The 17,598-nt window shown below is 46.8% G+C and overlaps 1 protein-coding gene and 1 long non-coding RNA gene across 9 annotated transcripts in view; one reads left to right on the plus strand and one right to left on the minus strand.

Annotated features, from left to right (window-relative positions):
* The first annotated feature begins 1,449 nt into the window (after positions 1 to 1,449).
* The window catches only part of WWOX (WW domain containing oxidoreductase), a 1,123,672-nt gene continuing 1,107,523 nt past the window's right edge, over positions 1,450 to 17,598 (plus strand). For 7 of the 8 annotated variants that reach the window (XR_013412200.1, XR_013412201.1, XM_001105944.5 and 4 more), the window contains exons 1-4: positions 1,450 to 1,678; positions 9,864 to 9,928; positions 11,231 to 11,288; positions 14,772 to 14,950. Coding sequence is in view for 6 of the 8 variants with exons in the window: in XM_001105944.5 (XP_001105944.4) it covers positions 1,572 to 1,678; positions 9,864 to 9,928; positions 11,231 to 11,288; positions 14,772 to 14,950 (409 nt within the window). In the remaining 2 variants the exon portion in view is untranslated. The remainder of the gene's footprint in view (positions 1,679 to 9,863; positions 9,929 to 11,230; positions 11,289 to 14,771; positions 14,951 to 17,598) is intronic. The other variant, XM_077986932.1, reaches the window with a different exon arrangement.
* On the minus strand, positions 1,459 to 6,805 carry LOC144338242 (uncharacterized). The gene is made up of 2 exons (XR_013412210.1): positions 6,733 to 6,805; positions 1,459 to 2,890 (listed from the first exon to the last, which is right to left on the minus strand). It is a non-coding gene; the product is annotated as an uncharacterized LOC144338242 (long non-coding RNA).

Below are 17,598 nucleotides of genomic sequence, written 5' to 3' on the forward strand. Positions count from 1 at the left end.
AGTCCCGGATGTGCTTTGTCAGTTTAGTCGGGACTACACAGATGAGTCAATAACTGTAGTGGAGTGACGGGACCTCAATTGCCAGGAATCCCCTGGCTCTCCTCTCTTCTTGTGTCTCCTCACGTAGTTAGCTACTCTCTCTCTTTCTCTCTCTTTCTTTCTTTCTTTCTTTCTTTCTTTCTTTCTTTCTTTCTTTCTTTCTTTCTTTCTTCCTTCCTTCCTTCCTTCCTTCCTTCCTTCCTTCCTTCCTTCCTTCCTTCCTTTCTCCTTCCTTCCTTCCTTCCTTCCTTCCTTCCTTCCTTCCTTCCTTCCTTCCTTCCTTCCTTCCCTCCCTCCCTCCCTCCCTCCCTCCCTCCTTCCCTCCTTCCCTCTCTCTCTCTCTTTCTCTTTCTCTCTTTCTTTCTCTCTGCAGATTCTGGACCCATTCCAGACTTACTAAAGGAAATTCTGTAAAGGTGAGGCAGTTTTTTAAAGACAGCAGCCTTCTCTGTTGCCCATGCTGGAGTGCAGTGACCCGATCATAGCTTATTGCTGCCTCGACTTCTTGGGCTCACGTGATCCTCCCCCCTCAGCCTCACTGAGTAGCTGGGACTACAGATGTGCACCCACCACACCCGGCAAACTAAAAAAATAATTTTTTTTTAGTAGAGACAGAGGTCTGGCTATGTTGCCCAGGCTGTTCTCAAACTCCTCAAGTGATCCTCCTGCCTCAGCCTCCTAAAGTGTTTGGATTACAGGCATGAGGCACTGAGCCCGGCCTAGCTACTCTTTCTGAGTTGTGCCCGCTACACAAAGGTGTCAGGTACATGAGACGTCTGTGCATTTCTGGCCTGGACTCCATATTAAGTGCTCCGTAAACATCAGTTTCTATTATCAACAGCACCCTGTTTTGGCTGGAAGAACCTTTTCTAAAACAGGAAATCAGGAATCAGCAGTTTTAAGTTTTCCAGGTTATATTTTAACATTGTGTTCATATGCAAAACAAAGTTTGTGAATCAGCACGAATGCTGGCAAGTCCTGGAAAGTTTCTGATCATGGACTTTCACGAGCCCCCAAGGCGAGGAGAGACAGAAACCCAGGACACCCTGGGCGCCGCTTTCCAGTCAGGCGCCGCCTGGACTACATTTCCCATATCCAATTGCCAAGCTCCTGCAGGATTGGCCAGAACAACGCGGAAGTGATTACGGGTAGCCCAGCAACGGGCGGAGTCCTGGACCGAAACTGGATGCGCACGCCCCTTCCCTGCGGCGGGGAGGCGGACAAGGCTCCGCTCCATCTCCAGCGCCTCGGAGCGCTCTCCGGTTTTGCTGTCTAGCCCGGCGGCAGCGCGATCTCTTAGGCGCTTTCACCGCCTTCCTCTCCCGGCCTGCCCCTTTGACGCCGGCAGTTGCGATGTTGCGGAGACTGGATTTCAGCTTCGTGGTCGGCGGAGCGGCCCCTGGAGGGCGCAGTGCGCAGGCGTGAGCGGTCGGGCCCCGACGCGCGCGGGTCTCTTTTGGAGCGGGAGTGAGTTCCTGGGCGAGGGGACCCGGCAGCGGTTGAGTGGGGGCCAGGTGCCTCCACAGTCAGCCATGGCAGCGCTGCGCTACGCGGGCCTGGACGACACGGACAGTGAGGACGAGCTGCCCCCGGGCTGGGAGGAGAGAACCACCAAGGACGGCTGGGTTTACTACGCCAAGTAAGGGGGCCGCAGTGGGGCCGCGGACGCACCTGGGACCCTGCAATGCCCTCGGACGCCACCAGCGCGGGGAGGGCGCGCACTCCAGCGCAGCGAGTGCGGTGCAAAGTGGAAGTGACTGTTAAGGAGCTTCAGGGTGTCAAGGGTCCAGGGTTCCCAGGAGGGGCTGGCCCCCTTGGTGGGCCCTGGGTCCAGCGAGGGTCACCTGGCGGCTTCCCGGCGCGCCCTCTGCTGTTCAGGATGCAGCACTGCGCGGCGCGGCGAGGGCAAAGCGGCCTCATCCCCGCCAAAAAATAAAGACATTTAAAAAAGTGCACGTGCTCAGCTCCCTCCTGCAGGCTCTGGTTTGCAGGGCTAGGAGTTTTGTTTTGTTTCCTGCAGACCGGTATTGCGCAGTCACCCAGGCTGGAGTGCAGTGGTGCCATCATAGCCCACTGCAGCCTCTTACTTACCGGATTCAGGCAATCCTCTCATCTCAGCCTTCTGAGTGGCTGGGACTACAGGCGTGCACTACCATGCCCGACTATTTATTTAAGTATTTGTAGAGCCTAGGGTCGCACCATGTTGCCCAGGCTGGTCTCGAACTGCTGGGCTCAAGCAATCCACTTGCCTCAGCCTCCAGAATTGTTGAGATTACAGGCGTGAGCCACTGCGCCCAGCCAGGAGTATTTTTTTTAGCAGAAGTCCTAGATAGCCTCACTATCGTTCCGTGGGAAAGTTTTGGAAACCACAGCAAAGCCTTCATCTTTAACTGTGTGACCTTGGGCCATTGAAAGAACGTTTAATCTCGGTCTTCTTACCTGTAAAATGGGTTGATGTGAGGGTCAGTTCAGGCACTGTGCATAAAGCACACAGTAGGTACTCTCTGTTCCTTAACTGTCTTTCCTGATTGCTTTTCAGATATGACAGTGCGTCTTATATCAGCACCTTAGAATCACGTAGGAAATGTTCTAAATACACGTTTTGGGTCTCCATAGAGAACCTACTGCAGTAGACTCTCAACGTTGGGAGTCTGTTTTTTAAGTTTTCCAGGTGAGGTGGATTATCACCTGGTTTTGAGAAACATGGATGTAAATCTGATTTTCAGCACCTGGGAAACTTTTTGTAAGTGGCTTTTTCTGGGCCCCACTTCCAGAGGGTTTTTTTGTTTGTTTTTCGTTTTTTTTTTTTTTTTTTTTTTTTTTTAAGGCAGAGTCTCGCTTCACGCCCAGACTGGAGTGCAGTGGTGCGATCCCGGCTCACTGCAACCTCTGAATGCCGAGTTCAAGCGATTCTCGTGTCTCAGCCTCCCGAGTAGCTGGGATTACAGGCGCCCACCACCACGCCTGGCTAATTTCGCCCTGTTGGCCAGGCTGGTCTCCAACTCCTGGCCTCAAGTGATCCGCCCACCTCGGCCTCCCAAAGTGTTGTGATTACAGACAGGAGCCACTGTGCCAGCCCAGAGTTTCTGATTTAATTGGTTTGGCCTCTCCCCTCTCCCTTGGTAGGTTGTAAAAATCTTCCCTCCCAGGTGATTCTAATATATGCAAGGATGTGAACCACTGCTGCCTTTGGTGGCAAGGTAGAAGAAAAACAAAGTTCTGATGAGTTCATTCAAGACACACAGAGGTATTATGTGCCAGACGTTTTGCTGGCACTGGTCATACCGAGGCAAATAAAAGCCAGTTGTCATCCTTAGGACCCAGTCTTATTAGGGCACAGTGACTTGTGTAGGAGCGTCCCCACGCAGTGTGTATACCGGGAAGCAGCGTGTCTGGCATGAGCTGTGTGTAGGTATTGGGGGGGAATGTGAGGGAATATAGTGGCACACTCACAGTAACCTTGACTTCCTGGGCTCAAGCGATCCTCCCGCCTCAGCCTCTTGGGTACCTGGGACCACAGGTGTGTGCCTCCACACCCAGTGAATTATTACATGTTTTGTGGAAATGGGGTCTCACTATGTTGCCCAGACTGGTTTGAACTCCTGAACTCAAGCCAGCCTCCCTCCTGAAGCTCTGGAATCACAGGCTCTGTACCAAGCCCAGAGCGGTGTTTTGAGCGCAAGTAGAAGTGGGTGGGGCAGGAGGGCAGTTCAGGTAGAGGGAACAGTGAGAGGAGAGGCCCCTGCATGGCCTGTCCAGGGGCCTGTGATCTTTGTGAGGGTCCAGGAATGTGAAGGTTAAGGCAGGGAAGGGAGGACCCAGTTCAAGGAGTTCTGCGCCTCGTGGAGGAGCTTGGGCTCTGTTGGCAGAGCCGGAGAGTGGCGTTTGGCTTGTGACTTCCGGAAGAATTTCTGGCTCTTGGGAATTAAAGGGCTTTTTCCAGCAGCAGCAGCAGAGCTCCATTAGCCTTTGCAGGGTCGAGGCAAGCTCGTGAGCGGGCACTTCCTGTCCCTGTCACCTGTACGTCTGTCGGGAAGGGTTCCTTTTCGTCCTTCAGAGCCGAGCGTACGTGTCACTGCCCAAGAGACCTTCCTGACTGTGGGTGTCCCCTCAACCTTGCACTGGTCACCTTGTTTCTCTGCTTCTTCGTGCTCAGCCTTGGCTGTGTACTCCTCCTCGTTGGCCCCGTCTCCCTTGCCCGGGTTGCAGACATCATGAGGGCAGCTTGTTCATCTGCGCGTCCCCGGTGCTTGGCACCCAGAAGCTGTAAGATGAACCCCTGTGGGATGAGTAAATGAATCATCTCAGGAAGGTCAGCCGCGGGCTTCTGTGGGTGGGTGAGCGGTGCACTGGGCCTCAGAGTACAGAGATGCACATGACCCCCTTCCGGCTTCCTAAGCCCACCTCTGCCTCTGGCTCTGTGGGGCGTCTCCTCCTTTGCCACTCAGCCACAGAGGTGCTTCTGCCTCCCTGCAGGCGTGCCCTGGATCCTGGCGCCAGGGCCCTGGGGCTCCCTTGCTCCCGCTTGCCCTGCGTGACCCCTGTGCCTGCCTTCCTGCTGCTTGGCCTTTCTCCCATCTGCTTTCTTCCTGTGTGTCCCATGGCCAGGGCGCTCGGGTGCATACATGGTTTCCAAAAGCTCTTCCTCCAGCCCCCCGACTACTGTCTTAGGTCTCAAGCTGGCCTCTCGGACTCTATTTTTTTTTTTTAAATTTAATTTAAAATTCCGGGATACATGTGCAGGATGTGCCATGGTGGCTTGCTGCACCTGTCAACCCATCACCTAGGTATTCAGCCCCACATGCATTAGCTAGTTATTGTTTACACCAGCTGAGATGCCAGGGCTTGGCTGGCTCCCAGCTGGAGGACTCATCTCTCTGGACCTTCTGTCCATCCCCGCCAGCCCTCAGTTCTCTGGGTGTCAGGGCAGAAAGGCTGAAGTTCTTTGGATGTTAGGTTAGAATGCCTCTGATCCGTCCCAACCCCACCTTCCCTTGATCGCTCCTGATCTGTGAGCATCCTGGCCCTTTTCTGTTTAAATTTTTGTGCTCGTTCCAACCCCTTTTCCTTCCTGACTCTGGAAGTGACACTGGTTTTTCTCTTGGGGTTGGGGAGACTTTGCGGATGTGCTTTCTAGGAGGCTGCTTTTTGAGTCGTTTCTTTTCCATACTGTTGCCCCTCGTGTAGCAGGGCCACGGCCAGGGAGAGAGGCTGTAGCTCCCACTGAGACCTCGGGGTCTGGTGGAGCCTGGTCTTGTGTGGCTGCTGTTGGCCTCTCCTGCTTTCCCACCTGCCCCATGGTTCACTTGTATGTCTCAAAGGCACACGCGTCTTAGGGCTCCAAAGCCCACCAGGCTGGGCTCCCAGGGATGGGATTAGGGGAGACCAGAGATCTGAGAGTGCTGGTGGGCCTTTCTTCTACCCCTCTCCCCTAACAGTCTCAGAGCAGCCCCTTCGTGGGACATGGGGAGGGAGGGACAAGGTCTCAGTGTCAGAGCCGTCCTTGTTTGCCCTTCCCTGTCCTCCTTATGAAGCTCAGGCCTTTTGGCAGTCAGAGGCCTCCATGTCTCCTGCGTCCACAGGGCTGGCTGTCCTCACCGTCAGCTCTAGATCTCCTTGTTAACTTAAACTGTGTTCAGAACACAGACACACACCCTGTAGGCGGGACGTGGTGGGAGGCCAAGGTGGGAGGATTGCTTGAGCCCAGAAGCTCGAGGCTGCGGTGGGCTATGGTTGTGTCACTGTACTCTAGCCTGGGCCACAGAATGAGACCCTGTCTAAAAAAAAAAATAAAAAAATAACAGAAAAAACCCCATGCGTGGAAGTGTGGTATTCACGTAATATGATGTTCACTTAATTTTGAATCCTTTGGTTTAAGTTGAGATTAGTATTAATCATCTCTTTAAATGGCAAGCTTATTGAAAAAATAAAAAATCAAAATTGGCTTTTATTTAAAGGAGAATAGGAGAACACTTAGGGGACATGTGTTCTAATTTTCTCTTCATTAAAAAGTCATTTAAGGTTATAATTAAAAAGAACACCTTTTAATTAATTTTTATATTTATGAAAAATAAGTCTTCTGCTGAAAGGTACAGTTCTTAGTTCTTCCTGTGTTAACTCTATAACCTCAAGAAGTAGGTGCTGTTATTGTCCCCATCTAAACTGATGAGGAAACTGAGGCATGGGATTAAATGACTTCTTCAAGGGCAGAGTGGCTGGCATATGGGAGACCCAGAAAATGGGCAGTCAGGCTCCAGAATCTTCACGACCAACCAAATTACTGTCTCTGCTTCAGCTGGTTCTGGGTTTTCCCCAGGGATGGTTGTGTTCTGCAGGGGACGGTTGGCAGTGTCTGGAGACGCTTTCTGTTGCCACAGCTATGGGACTGGGGTATTGGCATCTGATGGGCAGAGGCCAGTGGTGCCCAAGACAACCCCACAACAGAGAAGGATGTGATCTGGGTGCAGTGGCACATGCCTGGATTCCCCGCACTTTGGGACGCTGAGGGAGGTGGATCAGTTGAGGTCAGGAGTTCCAGACCTGCCTGGCCAACATGATGAAACCCCATCTCTGCTAAAAATACAAAAATTATCCAGGCATGGTGGCAGGTGCCTGAAATCCTAGCTACTCAGGCTGAGGCAGGAGAATTGCTTGAACTTGGGAGGCAGAGGTTGCGGTGAATTGAGATTGCACCACTGTACTCCAGCCTGGGCGACAGAGTGAGACCGTGTCTCAAAAAAAAAAAAAAAAAAAAAAAAGAAGAATGATTCAGCCTCAAGTGTCACCAGCAGTGAGGACGAGAAACCCTGGTTTAGGCATGTTCTGTGAAAGTCAAGAACATAGGTTGACGGAGTTTGTTTTGTTTTCTAAACGTCTTTCTGAATAAATAAATAAATATTCTGAGTGAGTTTTGTAGCTCCTTTGGAAAGTATTCATTCTGTATGTTTACATTTGCGCACCTGCTGTGGGCCAGGCATGAAGCTACATGTCTGAGGGCCCAGCTTCACCTACTAAGGGCCGGGAGGCTCTTTCTGCGCCAGCCTGCCTACTGTCAAGGCTCAGCTTCCACTGTTAAGGGTCATTTCATGGATTTTTTTTTTTTTTTTTTTTTTAGGTTGAGTCTTGCTTTTTCACCCAGGCTGGACTGCAGTGGTGTGATTTTGGCTCACTGCAACCTCCACTTCCCATGTTCAGGAAATTCTCATGCCTCAGCCACTCAAGTAGCTGCGATTACAGGCGTGTGCTACCATGTCTGTCTAATTTTTGTATTTTTAGTAGAGATGGGCTTTTGCCATGTTGACCAGGCTGTCTTGAAATCCTAGCCTCAAGTGATCCGTCCGCCTCGGCCTCCCACAATGCTGGGATTACAGGCATGAGCCACCGCGCCCAGCCACTTTGTGGATTGTTGAGGGTAGAGTTTTTTGGAGCCAGGCTTCAAGCGCGTTTGATGTGTGCCTATGAGATGAAGACTACTTTTAATGGCAGGCAAGGAAAATGCAACTCCGTCTCTTAACTTTCTTGAAGAAGCGTGAGACAGCTCTGCAAGGGGCAGGAAGGTTTCGCGTTGTTGCCAATGCTTGGTGTATCTGATTGCTGTTCCCATCACTTGGGAAGGAGAAGCAGGAGTTGGTATGCCAGTATTCCCTCTGTGCCAGCGGAGAGTGGATGATCCTTACCAGAGAGTCAGAGCTGCTTTTTTTTTTGAGATGGAGTTTTCTCTTGTTGCCCAGGCTGTAGTGCAATGGCGCGGTCTCAGCTCACCGCAGCCTCCGCCTCCCGAGTGCAAGCGATTCTCCTGCCTCAGCCTACCGAGTAGCTGGGATTACAAGCATGCACCCCCACACCCGGCTAATTTTGTATTTTTAGTAGAGACACGGTTTCTCCATGTTGGTCAGGCTGATCGTGGACTCTCGACCTTGGGTGATCCGCCTGCCTTACCCTCCCGAAGTGCTGGGATTACAGGCGTGAGTCACCGTACCCGGCCATAGAGCTGCTTTTTTTGCAAGTGCTATGGGATGGTGGTTGATGTACAAAGTAGGAGTTTGTCTTTGCTACTGATACTGTAGCTGGTACAAGGATTTAATTCTCCAAGCACTGTCACAGGTGTCGCGTGTCTCGCCTTCTCAGCAGCTCTGTGAGGCGGCAGCGCTGAGGACACTGCCTGGACTCAGCTAGCACGGGTTGCTCAGTCTTCAGCATGCTGAGTGAGGCGTTCCTGCACCATGACAGAGACCCAGCTGCCAAGACTTTGTCAAGACAGACCAGAAGCCAGCAGTTCATAAAAAGACCTTGCCTGCAAGTTGTAGAATTTTTTTAGAAAATTCATGCTCTCTGTATTTATTTTCTTTAAAGTAATTGACAGGGAAAGAATGTTCATGTCCTATCACCTAGATGTTGCTGATTTAAAAATATAACTGTCTGTGTTGGCTTGAGAAGGTAAACTTTTAGGGAACCCAGCCTACCCTTTGAATGCCTCTTGTAGCACCTGGCTTTTTCCCTGATGAAGTAATTGTATGTTTTCCTGGATTCCTTCTTACCTGGTGACACGTGTTTCTAGTTATTGGCCTACTATTTTAATTATAACTTTGGGTGGTGGTCTGAGATGAAATGTTAAGTTTGACGCAAAAATCAGACTAGTTTATGTAACTGATTTGTTCACAGTAACAGCTTACATTTCCCAGAGCTTTTTGTATGCCAGGTGCTATGCGAAACCCTGGGTATACAATATTCTTACATAGCAGCCCCCAAGATGAGTGCTAGGATTATTTCCATTTTGCAGATGAGGGAATGGGGATTAAGGCATGGGGTCACTTGACCAAAGATGCACAGTGCACAGCTAGGTGACTTATGGGGCTGTCTTACTCCATCTCTTAACTACCTCTTGGGACCAGTTAGGAACCAGTGCTTAATGAAACACTTTGAAGTTACATCTGCAGAAAGAGTAAACATTTTAGCTGGACAAGTGGCTTCTAGTCCCAGCCACTGAAGAGGCTGAAATAGGAGGGTCACTTGAGTCCAGGAGTTCCAGTCCTGCCTGGGCAACATAGTGAGACCCTGATTCTTTAAAAAGAAATACAAATAAATAAGTAAATATTTTAAGAGATTATATACATTAGATATTACCAATTTTGTCACTACATCCTGGAATACAACTAAAACAAATACAGAGCAAAATGTCTCTAGATTTTATTTATTTATTTATTTGAGACAGAGTCTTGCTCTGTCGTCGCCAGGCTGGAGTGCAGCGGTGTGATCTAGGCTCACTGCAACCTCTGCCTCGCTGGTTCAAGCGATTCGCCTGCCTCAACCTCCCAAGTAGCTGGGACTACAGGTGTGTGCCACTATGCCCACCTAATTTTTGTATTTTTGGTAGAGATGAGGTTTCACCATGTTGGCCAGGATGGTCTCGATCTCCTGACCTCGTGATCTGCTCCCCTAGGGCTCCCAAAGTGCTGGGATTACAGCGTGAGCCACCGCGCCCAACTGCCTCTAGATACTTTGAGTGATTCAGCAAGCCTCCTAAAGTTCACCCCGTAGCTGGGGTCACAGTCCTCTTTCTTCTTCTTCCCTCACTTCCTCCTTATATCTGGCTTCTAAAGGCAGGCTGTCGGGAAATTTTTACAGGGCTGCTGCTGCTTCTAACTTGAGGAATTTGTGATATAAACAGTGACATTTATATTCTGCCCATGCCGTCTCTGAATGTCTGTTTTTATTACTCTTAAGAGAGTATTATCTGGGAGAGAAAAAAAGGTAATACAATTGATTACTTTTTAGAAGAGGTAATTTTTATTTATTACTGTGGATTTTTTTTTTTTTTTTAACAGTCACACCGAGGAGAAGACTCAGTGGGAACATCCAAAAACTGGAAAAAGAAAACGAGTGGCAGGAGGTTTGTATGTTGTTGTCAAAGGATCTTGGATTGAAGCATGAAGTAGATGGGGAAAATGTCACCGGCAGAGAGGTGACAGGTTATGCTGTGTTTTTGGGAGGGCTCTCTGGTAGAGAAAACCGAACTCCCACTCTGAGGAACTTATGGGATTTGGCAGAAGAAGAAGATGAGATCGTAGGGTGGAGTGAGGATGATTTCTTACTGGTCTTAAAGTACCAAAATGGCCGGACATGGTGGCTCATGCCTGTAATCCCAGCACTTTGGGAGGGCGAGGCGGGTGGATCACCTGAGGTCAGGAGTTTGAGACCAGCCTGGCCAATATGTTGAAACCGCATCTCTTCTAAAAATACAAAAATTAGCTGGGCATGGTAGCGCGCACCTGTAATTCCAGCTACTTCGGAGGCTGAGGAATAGGACGCTCTCAAACCCAGGAGGCGGAGGTTTCAGTGAGCCAAGATCATACCACTGCGCTCCAGCCTCAGTGATAGAGTGAGATGCTGTCTGAAAAATTGCAAAAACAACAGAAAACACAATCAAAATAATTGAGGCCTTTGATTCACAGTGTATGATGTTTTCCTGTAGTTACAGTGTTTATAAATTTGTTCTTGGCTGTAGTATGGAATTAAATAGGTAAGTATTTGGGAATTTCGTAAAGATTACCATGACTTCTAGGTGATTTTGAGCTAGTGTGTGATCCACGGAATAGAAGTATAAGAAGGGGCCAAGCAAGGTGACTTGTGGCTATGATCCCAGCAGTTTCAGAGGCAGAGATGGGAGGATCACTTATGCCCGGGAATTTGAGATGAGCCGGGACAACATAGTGAGACCTCGTCTCAAAAAAAAGTATGAGAAAGTTCCTACCCTTAAGAGGTTTAAGGTCTAGTTGAAGTGTCAGTGTGTACACATGAGAAAAAATGGCAGTGCCCTCTAATATCATACGAGGCATCACAAGTCAGCGTATGAATGACATTGAGTGCCTGCCCTGCATGTAGATATGTTCTGTGAGCTCTCATTCAAGGGAGACGTCCCATTCATTGGCGCAATCAGTAAGGTTTATAGAGTGAAGAGGCATAAAATAGGTTTTCTTCAAAGCAAGAGGCAAAAATGTGGAGCCCAGGTGGGATTAGGGGCCTTCTGCAGCTGCCACAATTGGAACATGTGACCGAAGCCAGTTGATGTGACAGCTGTTGGGTGGGAGGGACAGGCTTGGGGGCGGAGCCTGGAGGGCTCCTCCCCTTCCTGACCCGGGAACGGTCTTTACTTCTCCCTGACACCTGTAGACCTGTCTTTCTTGTGTTTCAGATTTGCCATACGGATGGGAACAAGAAACTGATGAGAACGGACAAGTGTTTTTTGTTGAGTAAGTATCTACAAAGAAACCACTCTCAGCTATTTTGCTTTTTAATAGGCATTTTTAATTATAAAACTAATAGTAACTGTAGAAAAATACAAAGTATAATAGTATGAATCTGTAATCTTAGCAGAAGTAACTACTTTTAACATCTCTGGATTTATTCTTCTATTTTCCATGCACATGCGTCCTTAAAAAAAAAGTAAAGAGGCTTGATACAGCGGCTCATGCCTGTAATCCCAGCACTTTGGGAGGCCGAAGTGGACGGATCACGAGGTCAAGAGATCGAGACCATTCTGGCCAACATGGCGAAACCTCATCTCTACTAAAAATACAAAAATTAGCTGGGTGTGGTGGCACGCGCCTGTAGTCCCACCTACTTGGGAGGGTGAGGCAGGAGAATCACTTGAACCTGGGAGGCAGAGGTTGCAGTGAGTTGAGATTGTGCCACTGCGCTCCTGCCTGGACGACAGGATGAGACTCCATCTCAAAAAAAAAAAAAAAAAGATTGCACTGTGTGGGCTGTTTAGTAACCTGCTTTTTCCACATATTATATTGTGAACATTTTCTTGTATCCTTATGTGTTTTTCAAAAAGATGCTATTTAGCAGCTCTAGAGTTATTATTTTGTACAGATATAATTTATCAAATTGCCTATTGGACATTAATGCTAAATTCCTTTTATTGAGAACCTATAATTATAAATAATGTGTTGAGTGAACATCCTTATCTGTAAGACTTTTTCACCTCTCTGATTGTGTCTTCAGGGTAAATTCCAGTATCACGCAGCAATAGTAACCGCCTGTCCAACATACAGCATGAGCCAGGCCTGATTCTAATCATCTTGTGTCTGTAGCATTAGGTCATTCGATCCCCACGGTGCCCTGAGACGTAGTATTGTTATTATCGCTAGCTTACTGCCAGTGACACAGACTTGAGGGGGTAGGTGACTTGGTAAGGACTCTACAGTAAAGAAGTAGCACAGCCAGGCTTTGAGCCCAGCACCTGCTCCAGGGACTGTATTCTTGACCACTGTAGTTAAGAGGGGAATGAATGTTTCACGACTGCTGACATTTAAATTAGAAGCTTGAATAGTCTTTGACAGGATTAGGATTGGTTGGTTAATAGAAGTTGATTTAAGCAGGATTTTTTTTTTTTTGAGTTATGAATGTAACATAAATGTTTTAGTGTTTTGATTCAAGTACACCAACATTTAGGGGTCGGGCCAGCCCTGCTCTTTGAGTTTGAGTTCGCTGCAAGGATCCAGCGATCCTTGTTGTCTTCCTTCCCCAAGCACACCTGTAACATAACATCTACAATTTCTACTTTCACCTTAGGGTTGAGCAAACACAGTATTTTCAAAGAATCTGATTGCTACATCATCTGGGACTTTTATGGTTTTTTCCTAGCATTTTCACTGCAGTTGATTGAACCAAAAATTTTTTTTAGCTGCTTGTCTTTGAGGCTCTCCAAAGCATTCAACCACATTTTCATAGGTAACCAGTGACACTATTTTTCACCTCCCATGTTATCAGTTCCTGTAATACTAGCTTGCTAAATAATGTAGTTACAGTAACAAGTTCAAATGACATACGTGTTTTTTGAGCAAACCTGGTGAACTTTTGGTGCACAACTAATAATTGAGAGCAAATGGGCCAAGGCTTGCTTGAGAGAAGTCTCTCAGGCCGCCATAGGCAGCCCCAGGACAAGGCTGCCTAGCAGTTGGATAGGTGGGAGTGCCTGTTATTTGTTAAAAGGCTTTTCCCCTAACTTGTGAAAGTTTTTTCCCCCTCAGTTAATTGAGGATATCAACGCATTGGTTATATGTTGGAAACGTTTTTTTTTTCCAAGCTTTCTTTTGTGTGTGTGTGTGTGTGTGTTTTGTTTTTTTTTGTTTTCAAACTGGGTCTTGCCGTGTTATCCAGGGCTGACGTACAGTGACAGTAACAGCTTGCTGCGGCCTCAACCTCCTGGACTCAAGTGAGCCTCCTGCCTCAGCCTCCTGAGGAGCTGGGACTACAGGCCCATACCACCGTGCCCAACTAATTTTTAAATACCTTTTTTTGTAGAGACTGAGGCTCAGTATGTTGCCTAGGCTGGTCTTGAACTTCTGGCCTCCAGTGATCCTCCTGCTTTGACTTCTCAAAGCATTGGGATTACAGGCATGAGCCACCACACCTGGCCGAATGTCTTAAATTATGTAGTCAGATCAGTTTTCTCCTGTGCGCTGTGTGCCTTTGCGTTCACGCTTGGAAAGTTACTCCCTGAAATGGGTATTAATCAACCAAGAGCAGCAGTTCTCAGGCATGGTTCCTGGACCAGCAGCATTAATATCACCTGGGAATTCATTAAAAATGTACCTTCCCGGGCCCCCACCCCAGACCTACTGAACCAGCACTGGGGTGGGGCTGGCAGTCTGCGCTCTAATAAGGCCTTCAGGGGATTCTGATGCTCCCTAGCTTGAGAGCCACCTCGCTAGAGCAGGGGCTGTCTACTTTGTCAGTAAAGGGCTAGATAATATGTTTTAGGATTTGGAGGCCATAGGGTTTCTGTTGCAGTGATTCAACTCTGCCTTTGTATTGCTAAAGCAGCTATACACAATATACCAGTGATGGCCATTGTTGTGTTCCAATAAAACTTTATTTACAAAAACAGGCAGTGGGCCAGATTTGGCCAGCTTCTGGTCTAATCTAGAGGAGTAAGCAAGGGCTCACGTGATCATCCTCCCACCTCAGCCTCCCGAGTAGCTGGGACTACAGGCATGTGCTGTCACACTCAAAATTTTGTTTAGTTTTTGTAGAGACGAAGTCTCACTATGTTGCCCAGGCTGGTCTTGAACTCCTGGGCTCAAGTGATTCTCTTGCCTTGGCCTCCCAAATTGCTGAGATTACAGGTGTGAGCCACTGTGCCCAGCCTCCAGTATATTTTAATACCGTTTCTACAAGATTTAAATCAGTTCCAAATCAAAATGAGTGCTCGTAGAAGGTATGAGTGCAGAGCCTTCAAATGAAAATCGTTAGAATTTTATTAGTCAGCAGGTTTCTTATTTACAACTAAGACTTCCATTTTGAGTTTTCTACTTCTCTACGTCTTTAGGCCCTTGCACAGGGCTGAGAGATTTAATTGAAATCTACTGAAAAGAGTGGCTGGCAGATCTTAACAGCTGCATTTACATGAATTTGATAAAAACCCAAAGCCTTCTCAAGAAGCCTTTTTTGAGATCTAAGGATACATGGCAATAGTTATTGTATGTTACAGCATATGTTCTAGGCAGTTCTGAAGGAAAGGATTTGATGACTATGTTTTTTGGCAGAAATGTGATCCTTCTGGAGGCCGGAAGTTATTTTCAGTGGGCCCCAGTTCTTTTCAGGTTTAAGGAATAAGCGTTTTGGGCTATGAAAACTGGGGTTTGCCTAAAGTGTAAGATTGTGTTATATTTATAAATGCCTGTGTTCGTTGCTGTGGGTTCACTGCTTGCTCCTTTTCTGGGCAGCCATATCAACAAAAGAACCACCTACGTAGACCCAAGACTGGCATTTACTGTGGATGATAATCCAACAAAGCCAACCACCCAGCAGAGATACGACGGCAGCACCACTGCCATGGAAATTCTCCAGGGCCGGGATTTCACTGGCAAAGTGGTTGTGGTCACTGGAGCTAATTCAGGAATAGGTAGGCTGTTCACTTGTTTATTTATCTTTGGGACTGCTATAATGAAATCCACTTAGATCTCACTATAATGGAATTTTGTATAGTGGTTCTCTGATTTAAACATGAGTTTTATCCTTTTCAGCTATCATTTCATGAACATCACCACCTCTTTTTAAATGCTAATGTTGTCGTGGAAGCCTATGTAGGGGCTGACCTTGAAGTCTCCCAAAGCTGAACACTCAGCAAAAGACTGTGGCTATTTTGGTATTCAGGGATAAGAGACAACAGGCTCCGTCTAAGAGTTTTTGACCTGGTCTGCATGGTGTACGGGCATATTCCAATTACCTGAGTTATTCAAACCAAAATTGATTGGTAATAGAATACGGGGAACAACAAGGTATTATGTCTTTGGAACAAAGGATACTACAGGTTTCGACTGGTCACTGAGCATATCAATTTTCTTTGGGCACAGGATCTTATTTCTCTATAAAATTGGAGAATGAGTTCCTGTCTTCACCTCTAAATTAACCCTCTTAATTGCCAGTGTTTACCCACAGGGGCCATCATGGGTAGATGGCTTGAGAGGGTATCCTTGCTTCGATATGATGGGCTGTTACGGAGACAGGAGCAAGGCAGAAGCAAACCATAACTCTTCATAGGTTTTTATTCTGCTTTTGCTTTGGTCTATTTACATAAGTATCTGAATCAGTGAGAACCACCTGCTTTGAGTTTAGATATGTATCTTCAGATTTGTCGACATAGAAAACATTGCATTTGGCTGTCTTCTGTCAAGTTCTCTCTGTCCTTTTGGTCCCTCCCAGCCCCCACACTGCCCCCTTGATGGTCTCCTCTACTCATTTGTTTGTTAATTTTGTTTTTATTTTTGTTTTCTGTGGGTATATAAAGGTGTCGATATTTATGGGGTTCATGAGATGTTTTTATACAGGGATGCAATGTGAAATAATCACATCATGGAGAATGGGGTATCCATCCCCTCAATAATTTATCCTTTGAGTTATAAACAATTCAGTTATACCCTTTCAGATATTTTAAAATGTACAATTAAGTTATTATTAACTATAGTCATCTTGTTGTGCTGTCAAATAGGTCTTATTCTTTTCTTTTTTGTACCCATTAACCATTTTTACTTCTTTCTTAATTTTGAACAATTCCTTGAAACTCTAGAAATATTTTCTGGCGTGATTAGGGAAGCACAGGAGGTAAAAATACATTGTTCAAGGGTCAATGATTGTGTTGTACAAGGTCTGAAATCTAACAGGCTGCCATCCGAGCGGAGAATTTTTGACTGTACTTGCCTACGAAGGTAAAGAAGCAAATGGGAATTTTTTTAAGAACTGAAAGGAATTTATTTAAAATCAACTCTCATACCTCATCCTGGGCTCCGAATATGTTCAGTCCCTGCATTGGAGTAAATTTTATATAATTGTCATTGAAGTCAAAACTGATGGTGTAATATTAAAAACAATGGCTGCATCCCCAATCCAAGAAGCAATACATTTTGTTGATTGTATTAACTACTGTTATGGTGAATGTGTGGACCCATACACTTGTGGAATAATTAAGAAAAAAGAACTTAAGGACTTAAAAATGTCTCTTTTAAAAATTTAACAAGTTAACTGGAGACTTTAAAGATCTTATTCTCTTAATCTTTTAGCTAGATTGTTTTTCTCTAATGAGTAAGATAGGTGACCACTGATTATGTTTTGTGTTAAATGTTCCAACTGCTCCATGTGACATTACGTAGCAGACTCTCGAATAGAGCTAATGCTCTTTCAAAGATTTGCAACAGCACACCTACGACATTGTAATCCAGGACTGATAGAGTGGGTTCAGAATATTAAAAGGGTGATATCTAGTTAGATACATAAGTCTTGATGGAGAGGAGGAGATTCTGAAGCATTGGGAGTAAGTTTGTGGTTGTTGAGAATGGCCCTCACATGTTGGAGTAAAGCCAAAAACTCTTTGTGCCTCTTCACAGCTCCCACTTCCCCCTAAGACTCTTCCTTCCCGATACCTATGGTTCATTTTGCGGACACTGCAGGAGGTGTCTGCGGTCCAGTTGGAGGTTGTGGCACATTGTAATGCTCAGGACGGCACAGATGTCGCACAAAGTCTTAGGGAGACCAGGCTTTCCTATTCAAGTGCCCACAGCTCCTTCCCCAGCTGTCACCTTCCACAGGAATGGCCTTTAACTGTCACCTCACCCCATTCCCCTCCACTCTTGGGAAGCATACATCTAGGTGAGTGGTGAACGTTTTTATTCTGAATTTTTGAAATAATATCGTACTGCAAGTTCCATGCAATCAAAAACTCACAAATCACTTTCACCCTGCAGCAGTGGTATGAGGCCTGAAGAAAGGAAGAGGCTGCAGAGAGGCACATGGCTTTGCTAAGTTAGCTTTTATATCTTGTGTGGCTGCCTTACAAAGTGTCCTTGCCCAAGTAGGCTGTGGCTTCTAGATAAAGTCCTTCTGCTAAGCTATGAAACACGCCAATTTATAAATTGCTCTCACTACTTCAGTTCCGCTTATTTCAAATGAAATAGCTGAATGCTGAGTGAATGGATTGGGCATCTTTACTTCCAAGACTTCTGGGGCATTCAGGAGTCATCTTCTGTGTAAACTGTAATGGTGCTGGTGGTGGTCCCT

This window comes from Macaca mulatta, chromosome 20 (assembly GCF_049350105.2).
Source record: "Macaca mulatta isolate MMU2019108-1 chromosome 20, T2T-MMU8v2.0, whole genome shotgun sequence".
In the NCBI taxonomy this organism is placed as follows: Eukaryota; Metazoa; Chordata; class Mammalia; order Primates; family Cercopithecidae; genus Macaca; species Macaca mulatta.